General features: G+C 49.4%; 1 protein-coding gene across 6 annotated transcripts in view; it reads right to left on the reverse strand.

Moving 5' to 3' along the window:
- Positions 1-13,532, reverse strand: part of ZNF608 (zinc finger protein 608) — a 118,339-nt gene that overhangs the window by 9,945 nt on the left and 94,862 nt on the right. For all 6 annotated transcript variants that reach the window (XM_053220366.1, XM_053220365.1, XM_027076801.2 and 3 more), the window contains 2 exons: positions 3,630-3,717; positions 669-3,120 (listed from right to left, as the gene is read on the reverse strand). In XM_053220366.1, the coding sequence (XP_053076341.1) occupies positions 669-3,120; positions 3,630-3,717 (2,540 nt within the window). The remainder of the gene's footprint in view (positions 1-668; positions 3,121-3,629; positions 3,718-13,532) is intronic.

Raw genomic sequence — 13,532 nt, forward strand, 5'->3', positions numbered from 1 at the left:
TGATTTCGCGGTGGCTGATTTTCAGGTGTCTGCACAGGGAGCCTCAGGCTGGCCAAGCAGGGGCTTCCGGGATGGCTGCGGGAGGCCCACGCACCCAGACCCCCCTGTTCTCCTCACAGGCGATCGGCACGGAGCCCCGCTTTGGGGCTCTTAACCCCTAGGCATCGCAGACACCATGTGAAAGACATCTGGGCCCCAAGTGGTAGGACAGAGCCCAGTGGGGAATGTGGGTTTAAGGCCCCGGTCTTATGCTCCTCGAGGCTGCCGGGAGAAATTTGGACACGAGAAAGAACACACGCGGTAGAGATCAGACTCAGGATCTCAGCGGCCAGGTGGAAGGATTCCCTCAGTCTGGGCTCAGTAAGAAAGTAAGGGACCTCGTCAGGTTCACAGCGAGTGACCAGCACGGAACACGGGTCTGCGGCGCACAGGTGCGAAGTTCCTTTGACTACATACACAAGCCAAGGCAAGGGTGAGTTAGGCACACTGGAGAGGTACATAGTGGCTCGTGAGAGGATCTTTGTGAATACGTTTCAGGAGAGGAAGGGACCAACCCTAAGGAACCCTTGGCTTATTTCCTGGGAAGAAGGCTAACCAGATCAAGCCCAGACATGTCCAAGGGTCAGACTCGCTCTCTCCCTGTGGGGGGCCACGCTCCACAATCTTACTTGTTTAAATCTCGAGGCTGGGTCTACACCTGTCTGCTTCATAGAGTCCATGACAGATTTCATTTCTACAGCCTCCTTAATAAGCTGGTGGTTTTCCATCTGCTTAGCTTTGAAGCTGTCGGCCTGAAGCTGCTGCTGGTGGCCGGGGAGAAGCTGTGATTTACCTGTGTCCTCAGTTTTATTAGGCACTGGCGGCCCTAGTTTAGAATGGGTTTTGTTAGGCTCTGGGGTAGAGGGAGCTTTTGAGATTGTGGCAGACGGCAGGCTTTTCTGTTTACTGTCCTCCTTGCCCAGCTCCTTCAAGGGGAGCTCGCTTTTCCTGTCGCACTCTCCTCGGCCAGCTTGGGCCATTTTCTGCTCTGCCAGCCTCTGGTCCTCATAGTACTTCTCATACTGCTGTCTGTAGGCAGGGCTGGTGGCCATCAGGGACTTCTGGTCCATATAGAGCCCGTAGGCGTACTGGCCGTAGTAAAGCGACTGCGCCAGCGCTGGGTGTCTCTGCGTGATCACCGACTGGTGCTGAGGCTGTAAGGGTGCCGGGTTGTGGTCCGCTTTCTTGGCATCCAGCTGCTCTGCCTTGTCTTTCCTTTCGGCCTCCTCCTCGGACTCCTTCTTGATCTTCATCGCCTGCGTGCTCCCGCCGTTCCCGGCCGCAGGGGCTCCCACCTGCCCAGGGTGCATGTAACTTGGAGAATAGTAAGGATCGTAGCCATGGTAATAGGGAGAATGGGACTCTTTCAGCTGAGAGGACTGCGCTGTAGCTGCAGGATGCCCTTTGACGACGCCCTCCTTACTGGAAATGATGTCCGACGGGGAACCGGCCTTGGACCTCACGCCCTCCGACCGGCTGTCGGACCCACCGTCGTCGGCGGCGTCCGAGATGTCCGAATAGGCGGGGCTGCTGGTCTTGGCCGCGGTCTCGGCCCCGTTCTGCGTCAGCACGTGCAGCGGGGCCATGGGCGCCTGCCCGTTCACCAGCGGGTTGCACTCCATCCTCGAGGCGCTGCCTATGGAAGGGCTGGGCGCGTTGTCCGTGAAAGTGTAAACCTTGTCGGCCTCGGCTTTGATGCTGGCCATCCGGCTCTCCTGAGACTCTGAGAGTCCGTTGGCCAGCCCTTCACTCTTGTTGAGATGGTCCTTTAAAAAATGCCCCGATAAGTCTTTGCCGGCCCCCTTGGCGTCCTCAAGTTTGCCCAGCTTGGCATCCATTTTCGGGCTCCCCGACTCCTTCCCTTCTTTGTCCTTAAGCTTCCGCTTCTCCTTCTTCTTTTTGTCTTTGAGGGACACGAGAGCTGGGTTCACGGTGATGGGCTCCCCCATGATGGTGGGCTTTGGCTGGATGGGTTTCAACGGAGGACTCTTTGGTGTGGCCTGCACCACGGTGGTCGTGAGGGAGGGCAGTCCGGGGATGGTGCCCGTGGTGGTGCTCGTGAAGGCCGCGGTGGGTATGGCGATGAGCTGCGGCGGGGTGGGGGCCGGGGCGGGGGCGATGGGCCGCGCGGTTTTCAGTTTGGAGAGGTTCTTGTCCATTTTGCAGTTGTTGGCTTTCTTGCCCTTTTCTTTCTCTCCCGCGTTCTTCTTGTCGATGAGCCCTTCTGCTTCCAGTTTGGGCATCTCGGAAGCCAAGCTGCCATCTGCCGCGGAGCAAGCGTCTAGGGTGGCCGTCATGTTGGAGATGACCGGGAGGTTGCTCAGCTCGCCGTGAAGGCCCTTCTTCTTGCCAGAACTCTTCCCCGCTTTCGACCCGACGACAGGGCCCGGACCGTTGCTCATCAGCTCTCTCCTCCCCTTGGGGGTGCCAGGGGGGTGCCCGGGGCCGGGCGACACCGGCGCCTTCACCTGGTCGTAGGCCGCCAGACTGGCGCTGGGCTCGCTGCCTTCGAGCGCCACGTGACTCAGCGCCTCCTCGCAGTCCGAGATCTTGTCCTCGCTGTCGGGCTCGAACTCCAGCTTGTTCTCCGGGTCTAGGTGCGCGTGGGCCTGGTGGTACCTCAGGCCGTTAATGTGCTTGTACTTTTTGTTGCAGTTTGGGTGGGGGCAGTCGATCAACACTGGCGAGGAGCAGCCCTGGTCCAAAAAAGTCGCCTCTGGTTTCCCTTGAGGGGTGGTCGGAGTACTTCTGGAGTTGGTGCGGACGCGCTTCCCCGGCTTGTTGTCCTCGGAGCTGGAATTCAGGTCCAGCTCCACCGGGGGCTTGTTTTTCCTCTTGTTGGCGGAGGAGGGGCTGGCTTTGATGTCCTCAGCAGCACAATTTGGGGGTGTCCTTCGCCCGCTGGCGTTGAGGCTGCCCCGCCTCCCTTTCCCATTGGCCCCCCCTCTGTTCTTGTTCTGCAGCCCTCTGGACTCCGTGAAGCCGGCCTCTGAGCCCGGAGCCGCCGCGGCAGACCTCGCTCTCTTCCCTCGGCCCCGGCCCCCTCTCATCTCCAGGTCGCTGGTCGGTGACTCGCAGAACCTAGGGAAACAAGCGACAGACGTCAAGAGGAGCATCCCCCAGAGAGCCGGGCGACCGCGCGCGCGCGAGAGGCACACAAAGCCGGCAAGAGCGGCCAACACCCCAGGGGCGCGAGGGCTGGGCCCAGAGAAGGAAAAGACACCCTGTTCTTGCGCTGACGGTTTTACTCCCTGCCAAAGAACTTTCGGCAACGAACGGCCTATGTTCTTCTTCGGAACACCAAAGGAAAACGGCTCAGGTAGCTAGCTTCAAATCCAGTTCAAATTCCCATTTTGAGAAAAGAAGAAAACAAAGGAGAGGGGGCGAAGGGGCAGGGAGTGCATTTCACTGCGTGCAATCCTCACCGGCTCCTTTCTCTTTCGCCTGGTTTCAATTACGGGCAGACTTTTATGCATTGTTAATCTACCTCTATGGTTTCTGTGCAAAGAGAGGATGGCGGAAGGAGAGGGGCAGCGGAGGAAGGAGGAGAGCAAACAGAGCCTGAAATAAAAGGCCCCGTCCGTACGTACCTGGGAGGGGCCCAGTCGTGCTTGGTGCAGTCCAGGAGGGTCCCTACGTAAGTTTTGTTCCTCCACGTGACATTGACCACTAGAACACCTGCAGGAATGGGGAGTAAAGGAGGACCACTGTTAGCACGGATTACTCTGTTTCCAGTTTATTATTAGTATTACTGTTGTTGTTGTTGTTATTTTTCCAGCAAAATTCTGTTCTCATTCGCTTTCAAAAACTGTGGTTTGCATTCTTCCTCTTTCTGGTTTCAGTGACCTCAAGTGAAAACCCACAGGAAATTGTGTGTGTGCGTGCGTGCGTGTGTGCGAGAGAGAGAGAGAGAGAGAGAGATCATGCCTGTGTGCATGCGGTACAAAAGGGTAAGACTGCGTGTGAGAGTGTAATCAAGATACTGCTGACAGAAGGAAATGGTTTTTGCCATGTCCTGCTGTAAAACAGCAACACTCACCTCTTAATTTTTCTATTATTACACATAATTGCTTTCGTTTGGCAAGCAGCCAACAAAAACTAAGCGCCAGTTACCAGTGCTTAAACCAGAAGGGGACTGAAAGGAATCGGCTTTGTTTCCCATTCAACAAAATAAAATAATGGTGATTTTTATTTAGGAAAAGATTATGTGGGTGCACAAAAACAGGAGAAGGGGAGGGCAGGGGCTGAGAGTCCAGATAGCGGACAATCAGCTATGATTTCTCTTTCCTAATCCTCCCCTCTCTGGCTTTGTGAGACAAGAATCAGCCAGGGTATGGTATCTGTTTCACTGTGTGGTCTTGTTTCATATTAAGGACTCCTAAAACAGCCCTCTTAAGAAAATAAATGTGCACAATAGGTTTGCTCTTGGGGTTATCTTTAGAATCAACTTTAGTAAGCATTTGCCACAGAGGATTAGAAGAAAAAAATCTCAAAACCAACACACTTGCTTCCTGCAAGCTATTCTGCTTTTCCCAACTGCTCTGCAGACAGACAATTTAATTTAGCACTGCATCTGTGAATTACTAAACTTAAGTGCACTTAGTATACTAAATGTCACAGGAAAATAAAATAGAACATCCTCTTGATTTCTCTAGAGGACAAGTGCCATATATTTTTTTAATCACCCCTTTACAGCATGTATTAAAAGGACCTGGGTTTTTGAGACACGCATAAAATACCAGGGTCAAGCAACGCAATACTTAAGTGAGCCTTTGTTGTCTTTTCTGTACCTACCTACCCTCCATTCTATTTTGCAAACACCTAGGGACATCACTCAAAGTCTACTTCTAGCTGGTTTGCTCACTTGCTCACTGCCATTTTGAATTTTGTAGAAACCCTGTATTGCACTCCTTTATGGTAAGAGACACCTCACGAGGTAAGACTAATTTCCGTGGGAAATGTTTTAGCAGCAGGTAAAAATATCTGAATGGCTGGGACCCGAGCAGTGGGGAAGGAAGGATTTCTTTCAAAAGTCTCTAAAAGAGATTTAAAAATTGTTTCCCATATGGTCTATGTTGCCATTAGGTGACAGCTGAATTTACTTACTCACTGTAGCAATAGTCGGGGGTGGGAGGGGGACGAGAATGAAGCAAAGCAAGCATTTCCTCAAACCTCGGTTGATTCCATTCTAATTCCCTCAGGAAATTTTTCTTTTAAACCACTGAATATAAAAATTCATATTGAGATGAGAATCAATGGTAATTAGGCATTTGGTCAAAATTTGCACAAGACAGAACAATTGGAGGAAAGGATTCTTTATGAGCACATCCCTCCAGGAAAAGGGAGGGGGTGGGAGGGAAGGCGAAGGGGAAGACGGAGCTGGTTTTCTCATCATGTGCTCTCTGGGGCACTGTGTGTGGTGTCAAAGACCTTTGCAGCTGCTTAAAATTCTTTAGCATGTCAGCTATATTTACAGTGCAGGAATATATCTGTATTGCCAGAAGGTTGCTGCATTTTAGCTTGCGACGCAATAGGCTGAAGCACTGCGTTCCAGAGTCCCTGATGTAGCACAAATGTATAATTAAAATTGCTTGAAAGGAAACATGAAAGAAACAACAAACCCTCCATTCTTGCCGTAATAAAATTAAAAACAGGAAAAGTCTGCACAGACACTTAACATTTGTCTGCAGTGAAAGGCTTTTGTTATTGCTTTTCCCCCAAGGGTTTCGCGTTTCCAGCAAACGCGGGCCGTGGATTGGCCGGCGCCTGCAGGGAACGCTCGCGTCTGATTGGCTGGGCCGAGGGCGGCCGCCCGGAGCCTCGAGGCGGCGGCCGGGGATAAAGGGGCTCGGCCGAGGGCAGCGGCCGCGGGGCCGGCGGCGGCCAGGGGGCCGCCCGCCGCCACGGGACTAAGGCGGGTGGGGGTGGGGGCGACCCTTGGCGCGTGCGCGGCCCCGACAGGGCTACCGGCCGCGCCCCACGCGCGGCCGCTCGCGGCCCCCGGGACAGAATCGGTGGTCCCCAGACAGGACCCGGGGAAGCAGTCCCTGGCGACGTGGGGCGGCCGCTGGGAGCTGTCACAAAGGCTGGGCTCACGCTGCGGCCGGCGCACTGTGAAAACCGTTCCCGCCGCCAGATGCTGTTTCTAGTAGCCGCCCCGGCACATCTCGCGTGGCGGCAACAGCGACACTGCCAGCAGCGTGGTTCGTTCGCTATCAGCACTCGCTGGGAAAGAAAACGCCGCCAGTCAAGTCCATCCCCAACTTCAAAAGGACCTCAATCAGCCAGCCTGGTTTTTCTAGAAGCCCTGGGTCTGTGAAACGCTCAGAAGAAATGCTCCAACTCCCGGGGAGATTCTGAAGAGTCTCCGTCAAGCGGGGCTAATTGACTGCGTGTGCTGGTGTCTGTTTTTCTTTCCGCCACACGGTATACTTCGATCAGCCTAGCATTCACGTGCAAGGGTACACACGCACATGTTTACACAGCCAAACTGGCAAGGAGGCTGAAGGAATGCTTCTCGCATAAACTACAAAGTGTATTGTTTCTTTGTAAGCGAGCGTGTGTTTATACAACATCCTATTGTGAGGGGCCAAGTAGAAAGGTGGTGTTTGGGCTCCAAAACCTGCGGATGGTTGATGGTTGATGGTCTTGCTCAAGTCTCGACATCTTGAGCGCTTTGTAACCCACGGGCATATAAAGCGGACTCTACTTTTTAAATAACCGAAGTGAAAATGAAGCCTTTCAAAGTTCCACTTTGAATTTTCATCAGTCTGGGCAGAGTTGTGGTTCTCATTTACCTTACATTAATTGGAAATAAGTATACATTTATTCCACAAAGATTTAATATTTCATTTAACGCACCTCTGTTCTTCCAAACGTCTAACCCATGAACCACGTGCTGGGGACACTCTACACAAGCCTTTTTCGTCCTTATATTCTCCAGTGTCCCACCAGGTTTACCATCCCCCTTTCCCCACTGACTGGGCACGGTCGTTCTCAAAATGCTAAACAATGCCTGCCCTGTAACGTTTTATATTTGGAAAATATCTGAAGATTATTACCAATTAAGTAAGAATAGAGCTGAAGACATCAATGGGTGGTTTGAATGTGCTCACTGACCACACAGGGCTTTCTTATTTATATTGTCTCTGTCCTACACACTGATGATACAGGATTTAAGCTACTGCCCTACCCCATAAAACATGTATTACCTATAGGGCAGTGAAGAACACGGTCTGTGTTGTAAAACCTAAGCCTGTTGCCTCTACAAGCCAAAAGAGCCCTGTTATCTCATCAGGATTCCACAGTCACAGTGTCCTATTATTTGCTCTTGTCAATACTTAGCAGTTAAGTGCTCCCAGAGAGACGGTCAGGCCCATTAAGCATTTACAGTGCATCCTTAGGGTATACACTAGGTACTTATTTGGTGCTATGGAATCAGCCACAGTTCTGGCCGGACCTCCATCCAAACTCTATTCTTCAAGAGCCTGCAAACTTGTAACAACCAACACAGGCATACCCTGTAATCCAGAAAGGGAAGTATAGTTTACGTATCACCTACACCTACAGAACCTACACCTACAGGCCTCTTGATCCATGATATTAAACTAGACCCTGGAAGAGATCTTCCTAGGGCCTGCCCTGCCCACAGTCCCCGCTCAAAGGGTAGTCCTAGGAGATAAGGCTCCTGAGCCAGTAATCCTAACCTTAGCGTCGTCTGACGGTTGCAGGGACGGGTACGTGAAACTGAGGCAACCAAACACGACTTACAATGGGAATCTGAATGAGTCACAAGGCAAGTTGACAAGAGAAGGAGAAACCTCAAGGTCACAAGGTCACAAGCCTCTAACGTCTGAGAGGACTACAGTGTGCCAAAGCCCCAAGGGCTCAATAGCTATGATATTAGGAAGTCGATGGGTGCAATGCCCTAAGTGCTTACGTGTGTGTGTGTGTGTCCCCTCCCGTCTTTTAGCAGTGACAAGGGCTTACCAGCACCCAGGACGGTCCTATTATGTGTGTGTGTGTGTGTGTCCCCTCCCGTCTTTTAGCAGTGACAAGGGCTTACCAGCACCCAGGACGGCCCTATTATTTTCCATCCATCTTGTTCAAAAGGTGTTCCTGGTTCTGAACTTAACTCTGTCTTTGAATAGCTTGGTCCCGGAGGTGTCCCTGCAGGGACAGTCTACCCATCCTCCACCTGTCAGCCTCTCTCTCACCCAGGCAAACACAATGACCACAGTAACATTCTCACCTCCAGCTCACACGTTTTTTTTCCCCTCTCCAGCCAAAAGGGTTTCTTCACCCACTACTTAGGTCACAATTTTAGTCCCCCGAAGTTGTTCTAGTCCAAACCTCCAAGGAAAGCTAACATTCCTAATGAGTTAGCACCAAAGAGAGACACAGGGCAAATGTCATCTCTTCTGTGGATGCTCTCCAGTCACACACCGACGGTGCGCACCACCGAAACACGGCCACTCCCTCCTGGGTCCCCACGGCACTCCGTGCCCGGTCCTCTGGCCAAGGGACACTCACCAGAATCCATGCTTCCGTCTGGGCCCAGAGCTGGACACGTCTCAGCTTCCGGCCCAGTCAGACGTGGGTCTGTGGCACACTCAGGTCTATAACAGCTAAGCGACTGAACTGCCCCGTGCCACTTACAGGCCTGGCTCGCAGTAATCTCCTGTTCGTGTTCTTCTACTTTCTTCCTCTTTCTGTCTGGCTGGGATGGAGACTGCAGTGACCTTGAAGGCCCGCTGAGAATCACAGAGCCTCCTTCACCTGGGACCCTGAATGACAAGGAGAGCCCACCCAAAGAATACCACACTCAGTCTATTAAGGAAGCAGCGAATCATTTCCTCCCACGTTTGAACACTGTTGAGCCTCTCTGTCTTGCCCTCACACACAGCCCCCTTCACACTCCAGTCCTCAGATACATGGGACGCCTCTCTTCCGGCCAGACTACACTCTCTGAACACGGGGGTGGGGTCCGCACCTGCTGCACCTGTGAGCGCCGTGCCCGGCACAGAGAGAGAGTTTGCACAACCCCTGGTGGCTGTGGCATGGTGACAGAAGGGAATCCAGATTTGAATCCTTCTTTTGACTATTACCATACTTTTTCAATAAGCATCATCTCCCACTAGCTTAGAGACGAAAGAAATTCTCTGTGGAGAGACTGTACTCCAAAGATGTTATAAATATGGTTTATGAATTACTGTTGCTGGTTATTTGTGAAGATGTTTCCTCAAGAACTGGGCAAATGCCTGATTTCCCAGTGGATCAGCATCACTCTGTTTGTATTACAGTTTAAAGACCGTTTCAGAGTCTTTAAAGTGCCTCATCCCTGGGACAGAAGTCTCTGGCAAGCGTTGCAAACGCCGAATTTGGAATCAGACATCGTTTGTTTTTTTTTTTTTCTGGAACTCGTATTCAGACTACCACATCGGGATGGACTTCGTGTGCACTCATGCAGAAAACAGAAACCTCACTCTAATAACACCGAAATGTAACCCATTTATGCTGCAATCCTTTTTTTTTTTTTTTTGAAGTTTACACATTTCTTTCCTTTCCTATATTTTTTTCCAGTAGACACATCAGTGACAATAAAAAAGGGGCCACAGTAAGCTGGTTTCTGCGCACAGGATAAAGTTCAGACATTTCGAGTATCCTATTACCTCCTATTTTAATACATGACTATTGTACAAGGTAGGATTTATCACCTTTCCTTTGTACCCAAACGCCCTCCCCCTCCAGAAGTTTATTGCTGCGGTTTTGCTCTATCCAATCCTGGTACTTTTTAAAAAGCTGAGTCGTGTTCCTGTTTCTGGCTTCAGAGCATCTCATCTTCAGAAACCTCTCTCTCCAAAGGACACAGCTGAGTTTCTAATTATTGGGGGAAATATTTAATTTACAACTGAGGTTGCCGATGAAATACCTGACGGCCAAAACACAGAGGGACTTTCCTATTCCCTATGCTAAGTATCTCTGGGGCACTAGGACAAGAAAAGTATGGTCACGTGACCAGAAAGAGCCCTACTGCTGAGCTGCATGTTTGAAGAGTCACTTTAACCACATCCTGTAATCAAACCATCTGGAACACAGTGCTGTGATTAGTCACCCTGAACATTGGGCTTTATCTGAACAAATAGCGAACGGCAACGGGGCTTGGGAGATAGGGCAGCACTAACAAAGGGAAGTGTAATGAAACACTTTATGCCCTAGTGTGTCGCCACCCCAGTCATAAACCCCAGACGCACACAGCTCTGGTGTTAATGCACTACTTTAGGAAAGCACAGTGCGCTTAAAGATTAAAGGAATGCGGGGCTAAAAATTGCTGGTTTGGATAGACGTTCTCTGTCGGCCGCTGGAACATGTTGGCACCCCTCTATCTGCGTTAATTATAACCTCTCAGATGACAATTCAGCAGTCCTTTTAGGGTCTGGTGTTATTTCCAGGGCACTGGGAACAAGGTTCATTTATGGGAGGATAGTAGTGATTCTTTCTTTGCCAGAGGTTAATCTGAACAGGGAGACCATTCCTTTTTGGTTCATCCAAGCCCTATCCGCAAATAACAAGAACAAACATCCAAATAAATGTGCTAATCCAACATCAAAAAGCAAAAAGCGATGGCAAAATGCTGTTCTCATCTATGTTTTGAAAGATGGTATTCTTCCTTAACAGACCTCATCTCTTTCAAAAGTACATTTGATCACTGGGATGCCATCTATGGAAATCTTTAAAAAAAAAATCCTGAAAGGATTTCCCCCCTAAATACACTGAATAAGCCCTAAAGGGGGAAGAGGGGGGGAAATGGCTAAAGAAACCCTGTTTCCCCATGGGCCTTATGGGTTAATACACAAAAGAACACAGAGCTGTTTTTCCATCACCGTCACCTCCCCCGCAGCCTTTGTTCTGAGGCCTGATGAGCTGTATTGATTTGGGAAAATCATTGAGCTTCTTGGAAAACTAGACTCTCACTTATTCACTGCCATCTATTTCTTTCCCATGAAGACAGGTGGTCAATATCCAGTTGACTGGTCAGCTAAAAGAGGCTCTTGCTGCTTTTCTTTTCTTGCCTCCCCAGTAACATTATCCTTTCCCACTTCTGGAAAACACAATGGCCTGTTCCAAAGTCTTGTGGGTAAGAGGAGGGAGCAGAAACAAGGCTTTTGTAAGGCACCTCCGGGAACACTGAACGGCTGTCCTAGACATCTGCACGGGAGCCCACACTACATCCCTACATGCACGGCTGGTGACAGGATTTTCACTCACCGAATGTTAGGCACAAGTTCTGGCATTAATGGAAACTTTGAGAGCCCAAGATAAAACTCAAAAAAAAAAAAAGTATATATATACACATATATATGTATATATATGTATATATATAGTATAGATACACATATATATGTGTATATATATATAGTATAGATACACATATGTGTGTATCTATACTATATATATACTATAGATACACATATATGTGTATCTATACTATATAGATACACATATATGTGTATATATACACACACATATATACACACATATATACACACACATGTGTATGTGTGTGTGTGTGTGTGTGTGTATATATATATATATATATATATATATATATATATATATATCGAATCTACACAGATCATTAGAGCTTCCTGTGAACTGCAGAAAGTGATGTTTTACTTCTTTTAATAATCGGTACATATGTTTCAGCAAGGTTTTCTCATTGTAGGATGCCCTAAGTGTCATTATAGACATTTGGGGGGAACAAAGAGCCTAAGAGAAAAAATAACATGTATCACACGGAGATCTTTACAAAGCAACTTTAAACATGACGAGAACAAAAAACACTTGATTTTGGGTTACACAGGCATACACAGCCTAAAGAAACACTGTCCTGGATGGCTTGAGGCTACTTTTTAAAGGTATAAATATATGCATATATATAAATATAAACACACACACACACACACACACACACACACACACTACAACCACTCACACCACAATACATAGCCCTTAATGTTTAGGCAGTTCCTCTTTCTGCTAAGGTGCCACAAGTCCTCCCACCTGAGGGTAGGCAGGAGGACAGGTTTCAGGTGACCATGTTGGTAAGGAGGGGAGGACACGAGCCCCTTAAGCTTCCTTCCACAGGGCGGCAGGTCACAGACCCTCAGTCGGGCTGCATCCAAAGCCACCCCTGCATCCCAAGACGATGGCCTTCAGGCTGTGGTCTCCTAAGGCTCAGCCAACACACAGTAAACTGAAGTGATATGCTCAAGTACAAGATAAACGATGAAGGGGCGCCTGGGTGGCTCAGTCGGTTAAGCGGCCGACTTTGGCTCAGGTCATGATCTCACGGTCCGTGAGCTTAAGCCCCGAGTCGGGCTCTGTGCTGACAGCTCGGAGCCTGGAGCCTGTTTCAGATTCTGTGTCTCCCTCTCTCTCTGCCCCTCCCCCATTCATGCTCGGTCTCTCTCTGTCTCAAAAATAAATAAACATTAAAAAAATTAAAAAAAAAAAAAAAAGATAAACGATGAAGTGGCCAGGGCAGGGGAGGGTGCGGGTGATGATGGCAGAGGGAAAGACGGGGAGACAGGAAAGAAAAAAAATACAAAGTCTTCCGAGACAGACATTTGGTATAACTGAAATGCACAAAGCCAACACGCACACAGACGGAGCCTACGTATGTAGGTATACACTTGCATAAGGAGATTTCATTTCTTGTCTGGGATCAAACTTCCCAGCAAGTAATGCCTTGAGGCTGATGGGCATGGAGAGAAAGCTACGGAACCCGATTTCTGGTGCAAAGTTCCAGGCCTGAATTCTCTCCTGTTCTTTTGCAGGCAAGCATTAGTATTTCTGAGAGCTGCGGAGTTTAGATACATGGTTTGTAGTTCTTCAAAACCCTCTCCTTTTTTAAGGCACAGTTTCCCCACTTGGAGTAGCACAAGGATTTCCCATTCCCCTCCTCCCTTTCTTCACGGGAAGACCAGGATTCAATGCCAAATGTAACGGAATTGACTCATGTCCCCCAATCCAGTCTCACAAGCTTGAATTATTAGCTCATCTGGAGATCAGTTTTTTTTTTTCCCTTCCTTCCTTCACACAAAAGCATTCAAAATTTGGGAAACGTATCTTTCCCATAGTAAGTCGGCTTACTATGAGCCACGATAATGATACGGTCCTTATTCTATTATTACCTCCTAACATGGTGTTCCCTTAAGAGTGTCATTTTAGGAGGCAGCCACGTACAAGGGGCCCAGGCCCACAGCACATAACCAGAACCCCCCACCTCAACGGAAAGGACGCCGCCTCAACACAATCCCACTTTGAGACCTGCCTGCCACAGAAGATAAGCAGCTGAAAAGAAGGCAGGCCTTTCGTTTCCTGCACTTAATACTAACCACGGGATCTTTTCAGCTTACAACTTGTGCGGCCAGGATCTCTACAAGCCCTGACGTCAGCTTCACAAACAGGTAAAGAGAACAGAACAGCAA

The sequence above is a fragment of the Acinonyx jubatus genome, chromosome A1 (assembly GCF_027475565.1).
Source record: "Acinonyx jubatus isolate Ajub_Pintada_27869175 chromosome A1, VMU_Ajub_asm_v1.0, whole genome shotgun sequence".
Taxonomy (NCBI): Eukaryota; Metazoa; Chordata; class Mammalia; order Carnivora; family Felidae; genus Acinonyx; species Acinonyx jubatus.